Source organism: Notamacropus eugenii, chromosome X, assembly GCF_028372415.1.
Source record: "Notamacropus eugenii isolate mMacEug1 chromosome X, mMacEug1.pri_v2, whole genome shotgun sequence".
Taxonomy (NCBI): domain Eukaryota; kingdom Metazoa; phylum Chordata; class Mammalia; order Diprotodontia; family Macropodidae; genus Notamacropus; species Notamacropus eugenii.
In genome coordinates this window covers 67673129-67696943 of record NC_092879.1, presented here as the reverse complement: position 1 = coordinate 67696943, position 23815 = coordinate 67673129, and the positions used below count along the sequence as shown (strand labels likewise).

At 35.1% G+C, this 23815-nt stretch overlaps 1 protein-coding gene across 19 annotated transcripts in view; it reads right to left on the bottom strand.

Annotated features, from left to right (window-relative positions):
* FMR1 (fragile X messenger ribonucleoprotein 1) overlaps positions 1–23815 on the bottom strand; it is a 57987-nt gene that overhangs the window by 7847 nt on the left and 26325 nt on the right. For 8 of the 19 annotated variants that reach the window (XM_072626464.1, XM_072626453.1, XM_072626455.1 and 5 more), the window contains exons 3-13: positions 22584–22677; positions 19307–19378; positions 18879–19027; positions 16014–16107; positions 15811–15927; positions 13888–14058; positions 13716–13794; positions 9725–9834; positions 8948–9082; positions 8307–8369; positions 1093–1179 (exon numbers count right to left, since the gene is read on the bottom strand). In XM_072626464.1, coding sequence (XP_072482565.1) covers positions 1093–1179; positions 8307–8369; positions 8948–9082; positions 9725–9834; positions 13716–13794; positions 13888–14058; positions 15811–15927; positions 16014–16107; positions 18879–19027; positions 19307–19378; positions 22584–22677 — 1171 coding nt within the window. The remainder of the gene's footprint in view (positions 1–1092; positions 1180–8306; positions 8370–8947; positions 9083–9724; positions 9835–13715; positions 13795–13887; positions 14059–15810; positions 15928–16013; positions 16108–18878; positions 19028–19306; positions 19379–22583; positions 22678–23815) is intronic. The other 11 variants (XM_072626456.1, XM_072626459.1, XM_072626463.1 and 8 more) reach the window with 3 other exon arrangements.

Genomic DNA, 23815 nt, shown 5'->3' with positions numbered 1-23815 from the left:
TCAGTAAAGAGTTTATAATGTATACGCATGAAGTCTTTGAAATAGTGAAGTTTGTGGAAGGTTTACAAACTCATCTCCAAATGGCAATTTATTCAAATGCCACAATTTCACAGAACTACAAAATATTTGGGCCATAAAGGACCTCCCAGAGCAGCTGAACAAATCTTTCATTATAAAGACAAGAAGACTGAGAGGCCCCAAAATAAAATCATTTTTCTAGTCAAACACCAAGAACTGGGAGAAGAACCCACAATTCCAAACTTGCAGTACTCTAACATCAAGCTACGACCAAATCCCTGTAGTCTAGGTTCCAATTCTGAATAGTCAACACTGAGACAAATTTGTCATCAGAGCAAGGGGTCTATGATTTTGTCTCTGTGGAACTCCCTCTACCAAGGCAGACTGAACCATAACTTAAAGTTTTAAACAACAAATAAAAATTGGATTAACAATAAAATTACTAAAAATAACTTAGAATATTTATCTACGTAAAGTACAAATGTCTTATATTTTGTGTAAGACAAAGTGTAGAGATTGCACTAAGACGTACATGCTTTAAAAACAAGGGCTTTATCATTCACCTATCAGCGAAGAGGTAGGGTTATTGTGGATGTGGAACACTGAATACATCGTCACTGTGTCAGATTTTGCTTTACTGTTTTTCTCTGTAATAAAGGAGGGATCATTTGGTGGTCAGGAGGGTATATCTGGGAGTAAGTGTGATATAAAAACAAAATACACCACATAACTTTTAAAAGATTAAAGTTAAATGAAATATATTGAGGTTGCTTTGAACAACAGAAACAGTGACTTTGGAGGCCAAGGTAAGACAAAACCATAAGATTTAGCCTTGAAGAAGAACCAAGGCAAGAAAAGAACCCTCTCCCTCTCCTCAAGAAAAAGGATGGTAAATTGAGGTTTGCCTATATCAAGTAAAGGGGGTTTTGGATAGTCAAAGTCAAGCAAGGAGTTTTCAGGAGAAATACGATAGGATACGAGGGGACATTTCCTAATGTCCAGAATTCTGGAATAAGAAATTTCCACATTTAAGCAAGAAAGGTTCTGAATTTTTAAAACTATTCCTGTGCTTACCTTTAAGTAATTAAGATGATAATCCAGAAGAACTGTTGCATTGGTGATGCTGTCCTTAGTTCCAACAAAGACAAATGGTACCATTCCCTGAAAAACAAATTGCAGAAATAAAAGTATTTGTAAACCTGATTGTTCCAATTCACACAAATGATGACTATACATTCATATTCAAACTATTCTTTCGATTTTATAGAGTGAAGTGAATTATGATAAATCAACATAAGTACCCTGCACTCATGAAATCACAAGCCTGTACTTTTTAAAAACTACCCAACTAAATAAGGTTTGCATATTGGTTGAAAACATACACACACACACATAAACTACAAAGATATAAATACTATACAAATTAAAATTATACAAGCACTAAGTGGAGTTTCATTAATGAACATTTGAAAAGGACTTTTGAAAACTACAACAGATTCCTCATCTAGATCATTTTCACTTTTGATATTAACAATAAAATTTAGTTCAAATTTACAGATTGTTCGTATATCAAAAGCAAAACACAATAGAAGGAACTGGCAAAAGGTCCCCAGGCTTCCTTATGAGACCTTGCCTGATGGATCCCTTGCATCATCTAGTGTCACTCATGTACCCTACGAATACTTTGTATCTATTTCGTATTTACCTGGATGCGTACACATTAGGCACCTCACAGGCAGAGGCTATTTTGTTTTTGCCCTTGTCTTTGTATCCCCATTTCTTAGAACAGTGCCTGTGATGGTGCTTAAGAAATGAAGTCCTTAATAATGGGACAGCCATTTTGACAAAATACAGTGCTCATAAAGATCATATTTCTGTTTTTAAGGTATAAAGGAATGAAATATCAAAGAAACTTTAATTGTATCATGTCAGACCCTTCACATAAAGAAAGATCCTGAAAAATCACAGTACTTTAAAAAATATTTCTGGTCAATCAGCAGAAATTGGTCAAAAAAAGAAATCACAAAACAACTTCCTGTTTTACCACTGACATCTTTTTTTCTTAAACTTGAAGTTTAAAAAGATCTAATCAAGAGAGACAGAATGAAAATTATGCAAAATAGCCAACAAAGGTGAAGCACCATGCAAGTTATGTAGTCCTTAATACAGATATCCAAAAGACTACTAATGATGACAAGGAATGGAAAGATGGGAGGGTATTGTTAACACTGATGTCAACACTGTCAGACAATAGGGAAAATAAATGGTGCTGGGGAGGGAGGGCAAACTCCCTCAGCTGTTGTGGTCTCCAGGTCCCATCCTACTGACAGTGACAGCAAAGCCACATTACCTGCAGCTAATCTCACCTGTTGCACTCAAAATTATTGAAAAGACTAACACAAGGAACCTAGAGACTTTGAAATTTCTTTTACCTATGACAGGTAACTACAAAGAAGGAAATTAGGAAGCATTTTTGCCTCATTGTCTGGTATTCGTGGCTGAAACTATTACTTGAAAACCCAGGGGCACCCATAGGTACAGGAGCCACACAATGAACTGTTAGAGAAAAGCAGTCAGGAAAATCAGTATTTTTGCAATCGTACACAACTAATGTTCCTCTTCTTTATCACCATCATTCTGTCTCATAATGTACAACTGTACAAAAAGAGACTTCTACATTATTTCCAAAATGCCATCTAAAAAATGTAATAACATTCTCTGGGCTAAGAGATAACAAATATAAGTAAAACCTTAGTCTACAAATATAGTTTATGGCCTTGGATCAAAGAACTGAAAAACACTAAGCAAAGGAAGTATAAAGGCTGAATTAAGGTTCCCGAAGTGAGATACAGTGAAGGCAGCAAACACCATTCTGTCATCATCAAATACTTTCCCCTTCCTCTTTGATCACACAAGTTACATCCCTCAGTCTGACCCCATTGTGTCCGTGCCCTCCCATCCTCCACGTGTTGGATTTAGAACTATAAAATGAATAGGTGGACTAGGTGATATGAGGTCTCTTCTAGCTTTAAATGTATGATCCCTTATTAATAAAATTTCACAATTTTGAAGTGCTTTTCAGTTGACAAAGCACTTTCTCTCAGTTACTTGGCCTAGGAGAATTATATCCCAGTGTTCTGAAAGAATCTGCAATGTGATTGCTAAATCATTGCCTATGATCTCTGAGGAACTGGGGTGAATGGGTGAAGTGCCACTGAATCAGAAACAAGTAAATGCTAGTCCAACTTTCCAAAAAGGAAGAGTTGGATATTTCAAACTATAGGCTAATAAGTTTGATATCAATTCCTGATAAAAGATAGCCTATTAAAAAAGGAATGGTTTATGAACACTTGAAAATGAACCAATATGGTTCATTTCCTTTAGGATAAAGTAGAATGCCATGAATCTGGAAGAAAAAAGCATTTACCAAAATACCTCATAACATGTTCATGAACAGGATGGAGAAATTTGGACAGGATGATAATACAGTTAGGTTGATTCTGAAATAAATGACAGGTGTTAACTTGAAGCAATGTCTCTAAAGTCATTGCTTCAAGGTCTCTAAATATAGGTCATATATTATGCCTTATAGGTCTCTGTTCTGGGTCTGGTTAAGGTCAATATTTTTATCAATGATTTGGATAAGATCACATTTTCAGTTGACACAAAACTGAGACAGCTAGCAAGTTATCCCAAAGAAACAGATATAAAAAGTCTGAAAAGTTTCTGGGATGAAAAGCTAACAAAATAAAATTTCTGAGGGATAAAAATGACAAGTCTTTGCACTGGATCGGTAAATTCAAAACTGCATAAATACAGAATGGTATTACAGACATGGTAAGGAAGATCATCTGAAAAAAAGACCAAGGAGTCGAGTGGTGATGTATTCCTGTAGTTCTTGCTGCTAGAAAAGCTGGTGGAGTTCAAAAGTTCTGAGGATTGCAATTACAATAAAACTCGTCAGGTGTCCATCCATGTCCATACCAATATGCTAAGGCTCTGGGAGCAGAAGTCAACCAGGTTACATACGAAAAACAGAGCAGGTTTAAACTTCCATACTGACTAATATTAGATCTAGGCCCATGAGTAGCAGCTGTTGTGCTTCCAGCCTGGGTGAGATAAGAAAATCCAGTCCCCTCCAAAACAAAACAAAACAAAACAAAACAACCCAGGGGTTATCGCTGACCTGAAACTCAATGTAAAAGAAAAGTATCATGACATAGCTACAAGAGCCAATGGGACTTGGAATTATTAGATAGTGCTCAGAATGAAATATCAATTCCCCTGCACTTTGACCACGTCAGACCAAGTGTGGAGCACTGACTCTACCTCTAGGTGCCATATAAGCTGGACTCAATCCAGATGAGGATGACCACAATGGTGATTGGTTGAAAGAATGGAGGACTTTGAATCTCAAGAAAAGATGACTTGGGGCAGGGGAGAGTCTTCAAATATCTGTAGGATTATCAATTAGACTTCTTGCGCTTGGCATTGAAGGACCAGAGTCGGACCAATGGGTAGTAAAGACGAAGACAAAATTTCAAGTTGCTGAGAAACTTGCCCAATAATTATCTAACCCAAAATGTTATCTGCTACCTCAAAGAGTAGAGTTTCCCCAAAAGAGGAGGTTTATCAAGCAGAAACTGGATGACCACTTCTAAGAAATGTTGCAGAAGGAACTTAAGATTGGATAAGAGTTGGATTAAGGCCTCCAAGATCTTTTCAGATCCAAACATGCTCTGATTCTAAAAAAGGAATATTTTCTAGAAATTACCCATCTTACAAAGATGACATTTATTTAGGTCATACTTTAAGATTTATAAAGTACTTATCTGATTTTTATCCTCACAACAGCCCTGTGAAACTAGTACTACATGTATTATCCCTACTTCACAAATATGTTAACAGATTTAATGCATCCTAGACTGTGACAATTTCTTTAAAACTCAGCTACAGCACTACCTCCTACATGAAGTCTTTCTTGTCCATCAGGAGCCTCTACCCCCAAATATCAGTGCCCCCCTTAACCACCGTGTATTTATTTTTATTATATTTATATGCTCTCTGAGAGCAAAGACTGCTTCTCCTTTGTCTTTCTCCCTAGTTGCTAACACAGTGGTGAGCATGTGAGGAGCTACTTCAGAAGGGTGTGGTCACATAGCTAATTTGAGAAGCAAGATTGAAGTCCAGGATTCTCTGGACTCCAGGTTCATTCCATCACACCTCACTGATTAACTTACTAATGACATTAAGGGGCCTCCCAATACATCATCAAGAATCAAGAAGCAGAATATGTAAATAAATTTTAAAAATCATATAAATTTAGTAACTGGGCCATCTTACAAAAGTATGCTTAAAGGAAGGTAACAATATGATGACAAATCAACACAGAATGATGGTGGATTGTTTTCAAGTCTAGAAGAGAGAAGCAGCATAGTATGGTGAATAGAGTCCTGAACTTGGAGTTAGGGAAGATCTGGGTTTGAATCCTACCTCTGATACTAGCTGTGTGGCTGTAGAGTCACCTAACCCTTTCTAATCCCATTTCTCCATTTGTATAATGGGAATAATAATAACACCACATCTCCCAAGGGTGTGGTAAATAAAAATTATATATGAGTTATGTGCAAAGTGCTCTGCAAATATTAAAGCTAGCTGTTACTTTTATTATTCCTTGAATGGGAAGAAAATGGGCATTAAAACATTCATGACAGTTATGTTTCTCACTCTAAATGAACAAATCAGCATTCCAGTTTGTGTATCAATTACTTGTAAGTTTGGGTTAGTGTAAATTAATTTTCTGAGCCCAAACAGTCCTGGACTAGACTTCAGAAAATTTTTGAGCTGGGATAATCACCTGGTCCAATCTACATAATTGAGAAAATGAGGAAAATGAATTGCAGAGAGGCTAAATGTGCCAAGAAAGCAAGTATCAGTGACTTTCCATTACGATGCTGGTTTTTATCCAAATGACTGGCAAAAGCCTTTCAAGTAAAAAAAGTCTAGAGATGGTGTTTTCCCAAGTTATAAATTATCAGTGTTTCTCTCCCAACAAGGATAGGTCTTCCTCTTTGAAACGGTAACAATCACTATCTTACTACTACCATCATTCCAGTCCTAAGGATATGAGCTTTTCCTCAAATCTACAAACAGGAACCTTCTACCTCCCGTAAAGACTTTCAATAGTCACAAAGCAATAAACTGCCAATGTCAAAGAAAGGAATCTCTCTTTTTATCAGTCAGTTCCTCTGACAATCACAGTACTTTAAAAGGATTACCAAATATCCTATCTACTTGTTAGGGCATGCACTTTAGGTACCTTTCCCCTCAAAGTTCACCAAGTAAATGAACAAGTAAGTAATGAAACTTCTCAAAAGGTTTCTAGCTCTGTACAATTTTCAGTTAAAACATACTCCTTTCTTGAGCACATGTAAATTTATTTACTATCCTCTCTCGGGAGCTGCAAAGGACATTGACAATTGCAACATATACAATAAACATATAATTTATATTATAGAATGTTGTTTATATGACACATTATATCTATTATCTCACTTGAGCCTAAGGTAGACAGTATTAGTTGTATTATCTATATTTTTCAAGCAGGGAATAGGCAAGCTAAAAATCTTTTCTCTATCAGTTCTTCACAATTTTTTCCCCAAATAGTGGTCCTTTGCTTTCAACCCCACAAGCAAATATACTAATTCTATTCCCTTTCCAAATGCACTCAATTTTTAGTTTATTTTTTAATTTTATTTCATTTAACAAAAAAAACCTGTTCCCTAACATCTTTCTCCTGCTTTTTCTCCTACTGATAAAGAAAAGGAAAAACAAAACCCTTGACACAAATATACACAGAGTTAAGCAAAACAAACTGGTCACCTTCAAATACTACATGCCTCAATCTGTGCCTCTCCCTGCCAGGTAGCAGAAGTGGGTTATCAGGTTTTCTCATGAATCCTGTGGAACTGCAGTTGATCAATGCATTGCTCAGAGTTCTTAAATCTTTCCAAGTTGTCTTTAAAATGCTGTTATTGTATAAATTGTTCCCTTTTCTTTCTTAAAGACAATTTTTCTGGAATTTTCCTCTTTGTAGTTAGTTACCCAACCATCCACATACATTCCATTTGAGAAGTATCCTTACCATGGGCACTCTCCTAATTCAAGCTCTTACTACAAATACCACCCCCTCTCTCTAATCAATGGGAACCAGCCCCTTCACTGAAGGATTCCCTCCTGCAATAAATACACATACTCCATATTCATTCAGGCAACAGTCCAAGGGATTTCCTTCCTTATACATTATCTTTGCTGGTATGTCTCACCAAATACACTCCTGCTTACTCTCATTCTCTGCTACACCCCAGCTCCAAACACTATCCATGCAAAGGAGGTTTTTGCTCTTAGCCATTAGTCACGCCTCCCTTTAAGCCCCAGAACAGGTGACCAAGAAGGCAAGAAAATTGACTCTTCCTGATGCCTGTTTCCTTCCTCAGTTCCCACACTGAAATTCATCACCTGTCCCTGCTTGTTTACTCATTCATTATTGGTCTCATTCAGTATTTTACTGCGCTGTTTTTTTAATTGACTTTATTATCTATAATAAAGATCAAGCAAAAGAATGGAAAAAAGAGGCTGCAAGGAACAAGGTAAGCAAGGAGAAAAAATGTATTTTAAAAATAATCTGGTTTCTACATCTAAAGTAATTCAAATTTAAACCTGCACTAGCAAATCTTTATTAAATGGAGTCAACACTAGAAATAAAAATGTTCCTGGTACTTTGGGGGAGAGATCAGGAATCAATCCAGAATGAAGAAAATTTCCTTAGATGATGCCAACAAACCATCTAACAGTCTTCAAAAAATACTGCAATAATATTACGGTTTATGATTTAGCCTAAAATGTGATTGCCTAAAGAATACAAGTATTACAAAAGTTTAAATTCCAAGAAAAAAATTAGTTCCCTATGCTAGCTTCTACTGGAAAATTTCCAAAAATAAAATTATAGATTTCTCACGGTGAGTACCCTAAGGGAATAGAAGTTACAGTTTCAAATGGTTTTAATCCTTCATAAGAATAACAACCAAAAAAAGAGCTATATCTATTGTGAGAATCACAATAAAATATGTCCTCCCCAACTTGTGGTTGTCCTTCATAAACCCTTGTGGTCCAGCGCATACACAACATACACATATGGTATATGCACGCACACACACTTGCATTCGGACCAAAAAAGGGAAACAAAAAAATGTTAAATGTAGTTTCAACAAGGGTGATTGGTTTCCTACCTGCCAAGACTTGATTTCAGGTTTCTGCGATTCCCCTGCTACAATTGATGAAACCACTAACACCTAAAGCAGTGTAAGGAATGCAAGTGTTAGTGATATCATTAACTATAACAAACGATACACAGAATCCTGAACTCAAGACTTTTATTTTCATTTCCAGTTGTTTTTGAAATATACATGGTTGAATTTTTTAAAAAGGCAACCCAAGTATTTAAAAACCTAAATGAGTTTGTAAACTGTGGTGATAAGGTACTTACTGGCACACCTAAAATTTGCAGCTTGTTTGGAGATCAATAAAAAGCATGTTTTATCTTACTATGGTTGCAAAATATTAAGCGGGCATTATGACAATTTATCCTCAAAAGAAAAACTTGCCCATTAAGCTCAACCCAGCAGCCTATGTTCTCAGCATAAGATTTGTCACTGTGAATCAACCGTTACTAGTTTGTGAAACTTCATAAGCTGGTGATCAGATGGGAAACATATGACATGAAGAGAAGGAGGGCCCACCAGAGAGGACTGTAAGCCTCTTTTCATCAAAGTTCATCTAACTGAAATAGTAATTGTGAATTGTAACTTAAATGGAAGGGATTTTTTTTTCCTTCTTTAAAGTTTAATTCAAAGTGACAAATATTTCTTACCCTTTGGACTTTTGTACTGCTGGACTGAGAAAAATGAGTGTAGTTTTCCTTTAAATCTAAGTATTTCTTTTCTTCTGAGGAATTAGATCCAACCCTTGAATTATTGGAAGGTAGGGGATTTTGTGGTATAATTTCCTTGGCAAAGAAAATAAAAAAATAAGAGAGAGAAAAAGTACCAACATTTAAGACCTTATTGAAATCTAACATTACAACAATGGCTTAGTTTTTTAAAATGAACAACAGTTTTTAGCATGCATCATTATAAATTAATGTGAAAGCAGAAAATCATGATTTAGTTATATAAATCATAAATATCATTTTAACAATCTAGATGGAATATAACTAACTCTACCATGAAACATTTTTTCACAACAAAACATAGTTTCCATACTGAGGAATTTAGGTACTTGTTAGTTCCTTAAGTAAAAATACTGTTACACATATTAATCCAAAGAAAACCAACGTGCTTTTAGGTAAGAAACATGCTTGCAAAATATTAGTGAAAATGAAATTAAGAGTTGTTAAAATGTAACTTAAGGAGCTACAGAAGAGAAACTAATACGCCAAATGTAAATTTAAAGCACTAGATACTATTAAAAATACTAAGCAAAATATGGTAAAAGTCAGAAAAAGCAATATATTTCACATCTTTTTTTTTTCTTTGCAGTCAAGAAAATAATTTTAATCTGGAACACTAAATGCACATTAGGTCTATGTAACCTCACAGTGCTCTTATTAGATAACTAGAAAAACCAAAATATGTAAGCAAAACATTACCTCTTCTTGTGGAATATTTTTATCACTTTCAGCCTCAATTCTCACTCTTACAACACCTGACTTGTCCACAATCTCTTGAATCAGTTTTCCATTTTTTCCTATTACTTTGCCTATGGGTAAAATAAAGAATTAATCATATTAAGTTAAGAAACATTCTGCATTTAATTATTTAGTTATGTCCATAGCTTATTTGTTGTATTAACTGCAAAAGAATCCTAACTCAATAAAGTAATTTTACATGAAAAAGAGTGAGCCTTATTCATTCCTTGGGCCTGAACCAGTTGCTCAGCTCAGTGAACACTTGCTGAATAGTCTATTAAGATTCACAAAAATGGGAAAATTCGTTTCAGAGTGAGCATTTGCTGTGCTGTGGTGTAACATGCCTTCTGCACAAATAATTCTACAAAAGGGAAAGTACAAAAAGGGGCCATTTGATAACATATTCAAAATTTGATTTCTAAATATTGTTTGCTATGTATATTTAAATTATTTGCCTGTGGTAAATTTTAAAAATTTATACTATAAATTAAAAAATAAAAAGAGTCAAACACTATATTCAAATAATGGCTTGAAGAATCTGCCACAGACTCACTTATAAGGGACTTGAGGGGTGACATGGTTTAGTCTGTACTTGACCAAGAACTTGCTCTTTACATCACCAACAAGAAGCCATCCATCTAGCTTTGGCGTCAATACTTCAGTTGACAGGAAAACCCATTCAACTTTCTTACTCTAGTTGGTTGGAAGTTTTCTCTTATATCAAGCATTCGAATATTGACCCATTACCTCTACTTCTGCATACAGAGTTAAATCTACATTAATTGGTTATCACCACAAATCTGTGATTTCACAAGGTGTCGGGAACTCCTTCCACTAATATCAGAGAGCAACTCAGCACTGAGAGTTTATCTGACTTGACCTGAATCATACAGCTTAAGTGTCAGAGGTGGTGTGAGAACTCAGGTCTTTCTGATTCCAAGTCCAACACTCAATGCATTATATCAATCTGTCCTTCTATGGTTACTTCTACGTTATTATGTCAACATATTAAAGATAACAGTAGTTTACAGGTACAGGTACTGGACCTGTGATTTCATTGATAATGATGATGGTAACAATAATAGATAGCATTTATAAAGTATCTATTATGCACTAAGAGCTTTACAAATAATATATCTCTTTAGATCCTCACAAGAGCCCTGGAAGGCAGGTGCTATTGTTATTCCTATTTTACAGATGAGGAAACTGAGGCTAAGACAGGTTAGTGACTTGCCCAGGGTCACACAGTCAGTGTTTGACAGAGGCAGGCCTCAAAGCCAGTTCTGTGCTCTACCCACTGTAATGTGAAGCATGTTAAACATGTCATCCATAATACTCCTCAGTGTGGCCCAAACCACATTAAAATGTAATTGCAAAATAAATTGGCAAAATAAATTAAAATGCAATAAAACAGAGAAAACATTTCCATTTTGAAACTAAATCAACCTGCAGCCCACAAGGATCCTTATGTATATGGATAAGTGGTCCCCATTTCTATTTGAACCTGACAACACTGCACTAACCTATGCTACCTCTCGGCAGAACCATCCAATTGGAAGAACACTTAATTTGGAGTCAGAAGACCCAGGTTCAAATCCTAACTATGCCAACTTGGGTGACGACTGTCATCTTGGAGAAACAGTTTACAAACAAGCACAAATTTACTGCAAAATCCTCAAGGAAGCATACCATTAAAATGGCACTGAAACATATTATTCACTAATATTTGTTTAAATGCTGAAGCTATATTTGAGCAATTATCAGACTATAGATTAATGTTTTACTCTTCCTCCTTTTCATAACAGTTCATCATAGATTTACTTGAGAAATTACTATTTTCATTGTTGCCCCTGTGGATCAATTTCATGGCATATAATGAACTACTCTTTATAAAAAACTGTTAGCAATATTACACAAGTTTTCACACATCACTTATGGATAGCATCACAATCCTGAATGTATTGAAGGGCTTCCCTCATGCCCCAAATGCTCCCTAAAGAGTAGGGATTATGCAAACCTCCACTCAAGGAGCTAAAGGTACACACAGGTTTGATATTATCCATTCTACAGGGTGACAATAATTTTAATACTGAGGATATATTGTTTCTCCTATTCTAATTAGAGTCTATAAAAATAGGCAAAACCCTTCTTGCTCTGTCAATCAGCCCCACGTCACTTATCCTTCCTTCCAATACCACAGTCCACTAGGGCACACTACTCCTTCAGCAAGATTCCAATTCTCCTTCCCTATAAATATCCAACTCCTCCCTTGACTTACAAGGGTGTGACTTTTCCTTAATCTACAAACACTTAACCTTTTCTCACAGTTTGCTCCCTATTCATGTCACTGGTAGTTTCTTAAGTTACACAGATTTACAATTAAATTTTAAAATGAACTAACAATTTTAGTAAAAAGAAGAAAAGGGCAACTTTGGTAATGTTTTCTATTAAAATCTGGGGTTATGTGTGAATGCCAAGTAGCATGTGATATTAACCAAAGCTAATGAAAGAAGTCAATTGTTCAAGAGTATAAATGAGACACTCCTCCCACCCTCGCCCTGAAAGATGAGGTAAATTTCAAGAAACATATAAGATATTTATTAAATTTTCCATAAGATATTTGATCACTTAATCATAAATCATCCTGTCAGACTTAGAAAGAAAATTGGCCCCAACTCAACCCCCTCCCACCCCTATTTGTCTGCCAATTGTTACCATAAAGAATACTTTATGATGATTGCTAACATTCACAAAGCAAACCAAAGCTTTTAACAAAGAACCATTGTATTTGAAAACCAAAAGCTATCAAGTTGATTTTACTCAGCAGGTGTCTCCAGAAAAACTATTCATCTGGGGCCTCTCTATTCACCTTACAAGAAGGTGGAAAAATGTCTAGTTAATGAAGATCATGGGTACCAGTTTTAGTTATGAGATTATTTCTATATCCCTAAAATGATACTAACTTTGCTGATGGGGATACAAGTCTTTTGAGTATGAATCATGTATAAAGAAAGCATACACGACTTCTTGTCCTTTGACCAGTTAATCTCTTAAAAATATGTCACTCTTTTGGCCCAATAAGTTCTATGATACAGTGTTTTCAGATTTCTTTTTTTTTTAAAGTTAAGATGTGCTCAGGCTGGTGGGAACTACACAATGACAGGAACCTAGTCAGCTAAGGATGAAGAATCGCTTCGAATTGAAAGGGGGTCCTTGGTGGAACTATTCAAAATGTTAGCAATGATTGTTTTTACTTTATTATCAATTTAGATCTGATATTGAATCTAGCCCTTTTAGAGCTCTGAAGCTAAATGACACAACTTTTCTTACCCTTTGAAAGATAAAATAAAGCCCCATGATACCAACACATTTTTAAAATCTTATAAAACTCTGTAAGATGCCAAGAAGGTGCCAATTGACCTTGAAGAGGGAGTTTCCTCACCAAGGAGTTCCCTCTGCCAGTGAAATCACAGGGCCAACCCTCTCCTGGTCTTCTCTTCAAACTACAAACTAGCATCAAACAGAGCTCTGGAAGAAAGACTAATTAGCATTTGCTCTCAGGTACTACTTTTTTTAGAACTATCAAGACATCTTCTGCAAAACATCTCCTAATTTGTACTTACTTGTAAATAGAGCTAACATTTACTTGACATAAATATTATAAACATATACATTTATACTTGACACAAATATTATATACCTTAGACTATTTCTAACATATAAAAATAGTTTAGTAATTTAAAAAGTGATAGAAAACCAATTCTTATAGTCAAAGCTCATTAAAACACAACTCCACTCATATAATCCAATACTTAAATGGACCTTCGATATCCATTCCATGGAGGACGTACAGATCCCAAGCCATCCATACCTGCCAATGCATTATCTGCATAAATCTTGCATGGTACTTACTGGTATACCACTTAACAATGGTCATACTACTAAGACATACCTACTAGGTTCCTTGGAACTTGGATTACATCTTCTGCAAACTCAAGATAACCTCTGGCTTTTTTCACTGCATCCTGATCCTAAGATATAGAAGTAAACATAAAGTTTCAAGACATCAAATAGATAAAATGCAGACTTTTATTTTAAAAATAAAAAGTAGACTGTTTATTTACCTCTCCGTAAATATGAAATGTGCAAGTATCTTCATCTAAATCAATAGCAGTAACTCCGGGTACTTTTCTAGCTTGCTGAATATTAGCACCATGAGTGCCAATTGCTAGACCCATCAAATCCTCACGGACAATAAACTGCTCATGAAATCTTGAGGCAAGCTGTCTTGAACTCTGAAAAGAAATGCAAAGCAGTTAATCTGGTTTTAAATTTAAAAAAAATCTATTTATACCAGCCCTAATTTACACAAATATGCAAAATCTAAAGCACCATTTTGCTTGAAAAGGAATCCAAACTGTGATTAAGAATTTTTATCAAAATGAACAATATTACTCATAGCACTGATATGCATTTAGGGTACTAATCTTTTCCATTAGATGCATTACTACAAGCATGGAAAGAAAATTGATAAATGTATAGGATGCCTTTTTTTAAACTTTAGCTGACAATTCTGCCATAATTAACAATAAAATTAAGGTTAAAGTCTTCTAAAAATCAATAAGAAAATTAAGTCTACCGGAAAGCCAATTCACAGGAAATAATGGGCTTCTCACTACAATTAATTACAAAATCTTATCACAATTCTAGCATATTACTAAAGGAAAATTAAGCATATCTGGTATATATTTTTGTAAAATGTGAACTATCTGAAAGTTTATAAACTCTTTTACAGAAGAGAAGGGAAACAGACTCATGTGCACTTTTAACTGCTGGACACAAAAGATAGCAAGCAGCAAATGAAATAATCACTTGAGCACAAATTAACAAAGTATCCATTTTTCATTATACCAGAAGATATTTAATTTCTACAGGTATCAAAGAAGCTCAAATTACACAAAAATATCTTAACATCCCACAACTTCTTGAAGTGGGAAGAGCCTCAAAAAAAGAAACAAGTAAAAAGTGAATAAGAAACTTGCTGAAGGTGAGTAATGGAGCCCAGACAATACCCCAGGGTTCTTACTCCCAGTTCAGTGTTCTTTCTGCCAACAAAGGGTAGAATTGGAAACATGTCATTTCAGAAGATGTTTACATTTTTAAACTCACAGAAACATGGTATAATTTTCCTCCATTACTCAAACTACAACTACTGACTTAAAATGTTATGTGATAACATTTTTTAAAACCCATAAAATTAAACAAGGAAATCAGGTTGAAACAAGATCAAAATCAACTAACTAAATAGTTTCCAAAGGTTAAGAAAAATATAACAAAACTATATGTACATGTTGACAGAGATAGAAAACTACTCTTCTGTTTCTTTTTCTGCAATTCTCAATCAGGACACAAAAAAGTTAAGAAGGAATCTTATAGTCAGCCCTTTCATTGTGGTCTCATCTCACAATGCCTCACCTGTCTTTTTCCATGGGTTTTCATTTGCATGGGATTCCAACCACCATCAAATGAAATGATTAAAAATCAGAAATCCGAAAATTCAAAAGTGATTGATTTCACCTAATAAAAGCCTATACAAACTCAGAATCTATAAAAATGTAGATGGCAGTACTAACATTGAAAATACAGTAATACATGTCAATACACATTACTGAAGGAATAATTAAGTAAAATGTACTTTTAACCAATAAAATAGTAAATCAGGAAAATATTCTATGACAGAAGTCTAAAGATGGATCTTAAAGAATGACAATTGACTAAAATGCAGATTTAAATAGAAATAAAAAACAAATAACCAAATAGATACATAGCTCATTCAACTGGTATAAAAAATCTAACCTGATATCTCAAAAGACATGCAAACTCAAACCTATTGCTCTTTAACACTACTTTAATTTTCCTAGGCAAAAAAACTTGATGTAAATAAATCAAAGTACTCCTATTAAAGATCAATACCTAACTCTCTCTACATATATCTTCAGCATTTCTAGGACTAGTTGCTCAAATGACAGAAGAAAAAAGTAACTTACCTCTAGTTGCTTACTAGCTTCTTCGTTTCTCAGTATCAGAGACAACTTAGTTCGAAGACTTCGAAAGTGCATATCAATCAGCATATTTGCCCTCTTTGTTGTTACATCGCTGATGGACTATGATTAAAATCCATAAAATCATTAATAAAATAAATGCACTGAATTAAAATAAACTAAAAATGGGAAAAGATAAACCCACTTACCAAGATGATAAGTTGATAATTTTCAGAATCATATGTTACAGAGAAAGCTCCAACTGCTTTTTTGAAGTCCTTATGTGATGATTCTTTGGCACACCTAGTAATAAAAATACTACCTATTATACTGTTGATTTCTAGGGCTAGCAACCATTGGTATACATTTAAACACATTAATATATGGATTTCTAATATTTTCCTTGAACTAAATATCAAGACTGAAGGCTGCAATTACATTTCTATCTAAAACTCAGTGTCCTTGCTATTCACAGAAGACCAGAATCCTCAGCTAAAATGACTTCAGAGCCCAACCAGATCAATCCATCCCTGAATAACAATCTTCTCCATAATATCACCAAGCCTGGTCCTCTAGCCTTTACTTTAAGCTCTCTAAATGTGCTTCCCCCACCCCCTAAAGTTACTTAGATCCCATCTGGAAATATTTTCTTTATTACTGATTTTTAAACATGTTATCTCCTATGTTAGAATGTAATCTCCTTCAGGGCAGATGCTGTTTCTATTTTCCCTCTGTTTCCTCAGCAAACACCACAGTACCTGGCACAAAGTGAATACTTTAAAATGCCTACTGATATACCTCCCAGTTTAGCCTAACTCACTTCAGGAAAACTCAATTATCAACAAATTCTGTCTTACATCCAACCCAAATTCTGCTTCTACATTCCCAACCACTGCTCCTAGTTGTGAGGACAAGCATTAGTCTTATCCTCTATATATGACAGCCCTTCAAACACTTGAAAATGGATAACAAGTCCATGACCACTTCTTCTCTTGGCCAGGAGCCACATTCCCAGTTCCTTCAGCTAATTTTGATTTGGCATGACCTTGAGGCCCTTCACAACCCAGCTGCCCTTCTCTAGACACTTGAGCTCATCAATGTCCTTCTGAAAACATAACACTCAGATTCTGAACATATCGCCTGAGCAAGGCAAAGTAGAGTAAGAAGAATATTTAATCCTCAAAAGGAGTTTTCATATGCCAAGGCAGTTTCCATGGGGTGGGAGGAGGAGGAGAAAACAACCATAACTAATAAGAAGTCGCCTAGTTAGTTCCATCGCAATCAATCTAGTTCATCTAAGTGGATGTAACGCAGTTACATTAATCATGGAGCTCTATGGCCAGAATAACTGGTTTTGTTATAACCTTTGCTGTTTCATTGCTATTGAAAACAGTAATTTTTTTTGCATTAATGAGACCAAAATCAGGAGCCTATTCATGATGGAGGAAGTAGGAAAAGAAAAAAAATTTACTCTTTATTTCATATAATAGAGGGGAAAAAAAAAAAACCTGGTAGTTTGAATTTTCCCGGCAGTAAACTACTTTTTTTGGATAAAATTCAGATCTCTTAATGAGATTCCCTCACGTGAAATTTTGAGACATTTGAATACTCACCTCTCTGTTTTAAATCAGTTCAGAAATTCTTAATTTGGAGGTACTTGCTTGGTCTTAAGGTGGTTCTATGCCAAAAAACAGGCAGAACCAAGCTTTATCCATCTGTGAAAGCTCTTAAGATAAGGCAACAGATACTGAACCACAGAATGTGCAAATTGTTTTGCCTTAAGCTACTCGATAGGAGGGAAACCCACTAACATTAGGGAGTACCTTCCATTTTCCTTGATTATGTTTCTTGATACCAGGAAACAACTCTGTGACTGCCTTTCTTGAAAATCTTAGTCATTTTGTTTAAATGCAGGAAGGAAATGAAAAATTCACAATTTGACTTATTTCTTGTGGGGAGAGAGGGAATATGAAGAAAATAAATGCATGAAACACTACTTCCAAGCACAAAAGCTATTTATAGCCCTTCATACAGTAACTTGCACAGAGCAGGTACTCAAATGTATTTGCTTAATAAATATTAGTTCAGAAATCACATGCGGAAATTTTCTTCAACAGTAATTTGTTTCTGGTTTTCAATTTCCCACTACGCTGAGATATTCTCTAGCCAAAATAGTGATTCAACCTTATCTAGTGAATGAATGTTTCTCTACCCTAAAATGCCACCACTGAGTACTAATTCTGAAATATGACAATTTTTGAAAGACACAAACTTTTAGTTCACTGGAGAAAATGAATGCATTTTCATTCCCTATTACTGGTCACATATTCTGTGATTAATTTTTAAAAACAAACTGTACTTTAATTCTTAGTGTCAAACTTACATTATTTTCCCATTAAATTTTCCCATTAAAATATTTCAAGATTTACTTATTTATAAGAAGATCAAAAGCTATTATACAAAATAACCAGTTTATTTACTATTAAAATAGTATAAAAGATTAACTTTTCAGGGGATCAGAGAATTAGTAGCTGAAATGGACCTTAGAGATGTCAGTCCAATTTTTCCATAGAACTGGTAAGAAAAATCACTCAAAAAGGTTAGGCCATTTGTACTATATTCCCCTTCTACAGCTTTCTTTAATTTTGTAGTGCTCAAGAATGATTTTAATACTGCTAATAATTTATTCAAACAGGATTATAAAGTAATATTCCAAATTTCAAATTCAGTAGCTTCAGATATTTGTGTGATTGAAGCAAGTAGCATATGGAAGAATAATACTTCCTCTAGATGTCATCATAATCAAATCTGATGGTAAATCATTCAATTCAATTTCCCAATTTTCTGCTAATATTTCTAGCTGACATCAAATGAGTTCATAAACTATATTTGTGATCTTTTTTGCAAAGAAGCAGAAAATTCTTGCTGAATCCCACTGAATTTAGAAACCATTTCAAGTAATTTTGTGTGCTTTTATTTACATAGACATGTGACTACATGTATAAAATACACATAGTATGCGTATGCATGTATGTATGGGTGGCATTTTCTGGGCTTCATAACTTCACACTTACATTTGCCGTAAGTCCTCTGGCACTTCCAGTTTGATCTTATGGAAAGTGTCTTTTGTTGCAGGTTTGTTGGGATTCACAGATCTTAAACGCTCAATTGTGACAATTTCATTGTAAGTGGCATCACAGGCTGCATATTCTATTACATAAAACTGAAAAAAAAAAAGTTACAACAATCATCCCTAGTCATCATTTTAAAAATAGGAGACATTTGTTATGCTTATTCAAATCAAGACGAAAGCCCTGAAAAGAAAGTCTTTGAGTGGAAAAAAATCTTCTATCAAGTTAAAAAATTTTTAAAACAAATAAACCAAACATTTAACACTAAAAGCACCTAAATTAGTTCTGTGAGAATCAAGAAACAAATATACACCAAAGCTGACACCAAAGAACAATGTAAAATGCATTTTATCAACCTAAGGCCTCCCTACCTCGCCCTTGATCATGCGTACTTTAGCCAACCACCAACAGCATGGCTCTTTTTCATTGGCTCTGGAGTATACCTACATGTAAAGATAAACAGAAGACACTCAGATTAATATTACTTTAAAATCTAAATAAAGACTTCAAAATTAAAGAAAACATCAGTGAGCATTCAATGTTTCAAATTTATTAGATTAATAGCCAACATCACAGTATACACAGTATAAATCTTAAATAAATATTCCTTTGATTAAATGCAAGCTCCCTCAAGGAAGGGACTGTCTCCTCCCATTCTTTTGTATCCTTCTAAGGTGCTCAATAACATACTAAGAACTTCCTAAATGCTCAACAAACATTGATTACCTACATAAAAATCTGTGTATGTTTTTCTTTACATGCTAACACAACTATTGAAAAAATATAAACAATACACAATGTCTTATTTTATTAATCGACATAAATGTGAAACCCAAGTATTAGCGTATACCTACACTTGGGCTAATGGCCAGACGCACAGATATTCCAACAGCATGATGTGACGATTGGCTGTCTATTACACATCCTTTGGATGCCACAGTTGCTCTTATAGACTAACACAATACTGTCAAATATTTTGTTTTCTGAACCAGCTGCTCAGCAGGATATGATACCAACTAGGGCTAACGGCTCATGTGAGAGTGAAGCCTTCTGGCTTTGGAAAGAGAAAAAAAATATTCTAGATATATTCTAAAATCTAAGCAAAACATCTTGTAGATGGAGTTGGTAAAAATTGAAATTAGGCTACGATGTGTCTCAGCTACAGATTGACTAGCACTGGGAATAGAAAATCCATCACTTTTCATTAGAACACAAGTTTATGGGCTACTGAGAATAAGCGAGCAGCAGCATTTTTCTTTGGAAGAGGAAGCAGACTGTCACATATAGAAAAAAGTAAAATCAGCAAAATCATCCACTTTCAACTACCCAATCCTCCAAAATGGAGATACTAAGATGAAGTGACTTGCCCATGGTCACACAATGAATGAGTGATAGAAAAAGGACTGTAACTCAAGTCTCTGGACAACCAGTTCAGTTCTTTTTCCATCACAACACCTTAAGAGTCGCTGAAGTATAACTAAGGTACCAGTGATATCTAAAGTATGATATATTTTAAGTTCTATGAGAATACACAGGAAATGGGAATTTTTTCAAGAGCCAAACCAAAGCATGCCTCACAATAGAAAATACAAACATGCTCCAGCTGAAGGCTTTAAATGCAAAACCAGTATTAAAATCTTTTGATTATCTTCTGTGAATATACATTAGGTCACACATAATTAAAATCACCTCACATATTTAAAGCACCAGGCACTCACCACCCCCCATCCATTCCACTTCTCCTCCCCAAATGAAAAGGGTTTGGGAGGTAGTGGGGGTGCAGAACTACAGTGGTAACATCACCTACCTCTCCAAGCAGAGGTCAAAAGGATACTTACTTGAAAATAGAGAAAAATGCCCAATACCAATGTGCCTCAAATGTGCAGATGTCTTTCAACTATATTCACTCATTTAACATTTAGTGAGGACTAGTTACTACAGTTCAGGACCACAGGATGGGCAGTAATGAAGGTGAATGAATAAGAAAGGATCCTTTCCCCTAAAGGGCTTCAAGAATCTCAGAATGCCAGAGCTGGAAGAGATCTCATCTAGATGAGCCACATTTGAAAAACAATCCTTTCTCCAGCATTCCTAGCAAGTGGTTGTCCAGGCTTCTGTTCCCAAAGACCTACCTCTGGTGAAGAAGAATCAATCGACCATTTCCCAAAGTAGCCATTTCACTTTCAGATAGCTCCAAGTATTGCAAAGGTGTTTTTTCCCCTGACATCAAGCTAAATTTGCCTCTTTACAATTTCCATCCACTATAAGTCAAAAAGCACAAGAGTAATCCCTCTTCTACATGGCATCCCTCCAAAAACTTGGAGGACAGCTGTCCTCACATGGCATAACTTTGACACCCTTCACCATCCTGGTAGCCTTCTCCTCTGGAGGCTCTCCAGGTTATGGCTGTCCATCTTAAAATGTGGCACTCATAACTAAATTATTTGTGGATGTGCGATTTGAGCACATTGGAAGCAAAGGTTACTTTCAAAATGTAATAAAGTGAATGCCTCATGGCATTTCATTTGGACTTTGCTCTTGGCCCTGAAAAGTCTGTCTTGCATTATGCCTTCCTTCAGACATGATCTGACCAGGGCAAACTGCAGCAGGACTATCACCTCCACTGTTCTACATTTTGCACTTCTCTTAAAGCACTACTACTTAAAGCTACAAAGTAGAACTACATTTCTTACCTATCATATTCCACTGAAGTCACAGCTAGTGTAGCTTGGAGGGTGAGGTAAAGGACAAGTATACTCTTAACTGTAACATAAGCTAGAATTTAAAGGCCAAGGAGAAAGTACCAAATAGATGGGAATTTCAAGTGGGAGATCAACCAATCAACAAGTATTTATTAAGTACTACTCTGTGTTAGGCACTGTGAATTCAATTATATAATCACAAATATGACCAGTTTAGCGATTTATTGTATTTGATTTCTTCCCAAGAGTTCAAGGTACAAGAAATGAGTATTTCAGAGCACAAGTCGTGCCTTAAAAATAATGGGGCTCTCCCAATACTGTATATGTTACATTTTTATAAAATGAATAATTTCAAATGCACTAAGGGAGCTTACTCTTTAAAGGAAGCCAACAGTAATTTATGTTTAGTCCAGAATCTTTGTGTAAAATTAACATAACATTTTGTAGAACTGATATTCATATATCAAATTTGCTTAAAGTGCTATGAGAAAGGTAAAATAAGCTATCATTTTAACAAAATGATAATTTTCACTTCATACAAAAAAACCACAAGGGACCAAGGTAAGTTTGTTCAAGTGCTACCATTTTCCCAGGGATGTCTGGGAAAGCTTTCAAAGCCTAATGGTGTTTTTAAGCTTCAGAACGAGACTCAGGTCTTCTAACCCACATACTATTAGAGGTTGAGGAAAGCAGAAAACAAAGCTGCCTGTGGCAGGGTCAGGGAGCCAAAAGTAACAAAAAAAAATGGGCATTCCAGACACTGCTCACACACAAAATTTTAGAGATGGGGACTTTTTAAAAGACCATCACCATGAACTGGGAAAAAATACATACCCATCAAAGTATACCATTTAAAGAGAATTTAAAGAAAAGATATAACAATTCAATAAGCTACAGATCTCAAAAACGTTCTACTCTTATATTTAAGTGAGAGCAGGGAACTTACCTCAACCTCATCACTTTCATTGATATCTTTATTATAACCTGTAGGAGGTGGGAATCTCACATCATGGAATGGAATCTGTCTCTCTGGTTGCCAACTGCAAAAAAAGAAAAAAAGATCCATTCATTCAAATGTTTTTCTTGTTTAAATCAAATAGTGAGCATTTCCCACTGCGCATGTAATTTTCTAATGAAAATAAGCAATATTTGTAACCCTCCAATCTTTTTCTAGTATGAAAGAAAGCAAGTGTTTTTAAAATGATCAATTTTATGCTAGAAGGGCAGTAGAAAGACACTTCAATGAAGAAGACATGCAGCACAGTAGCCTTTTAGTTCCAACTACAGTATTTTCCTAACCACAACAAAGCAGCATGGCAATTTTTTAAAAAACTTTTTCAATGATTTCATCCCTTCAAAGTTCTAAACTAAGGACAAAGCATGAATTTCCTCCAATATTTGAATTAAAGAAGTTAGTAAATATCAGTACAAGTGTTAGTAACAGCAGACACACTTCTGACCTTCCAAAAGAACCTTAACCACATTCCAACAAGGACAGAAACAAGTGCTAAATGCCCTAACCAAGCAAACTGGGGCAACTAGCACATTAGCAACTCAAAACTCACTTTTCCCCCTTAATTTTTAGGTCCCACGAGGTCAAGCCTTGCCATGGATTTCTAGCTGCTGTTCAGTACATCGTTCTAGCATGCACTGTGATGGTGAGGTCGTATCAGCCACAGAAATCCGATGAAGAGAGCCTATAGGAGTTAGGTAAGTGGCGTGTTTTTGTTTTTTAGTTTGTTTTTTAAAACAATGAGTGATTTTGCAAAGTTTATAATTTTCTTAATCCCAAAAAGTATAAAGCATTAAAAAATAAACTTTGCAAAAACAACATACGGATTCCACTGGGAAAGCTGCCAAATCTAAGTTTGGGCATTGATGCTAAGCAATTCTAGTATTTTTCCCCTCAAGTAGAGACATTATAAAGAATTAGGGAACAGTGAACCAACAGATAATTTGCAATAAAACCCCATTAATTCAGAACTTAATTGTAACTTGGTCATGGCCACAGCTAAAGAAAAGCTTACCTTTATCCCATCTATGAAGAAGTAACTATATATGTTTGAAGGCTAACCCACTAATTTCTGCAATTAGGATTAGCATTTATTCTGAATTAATGAGGTTTTATTGCAAGCTCAACAAGCTAGTACTTTGCATCTCTTGTAATTATGTTGCTTC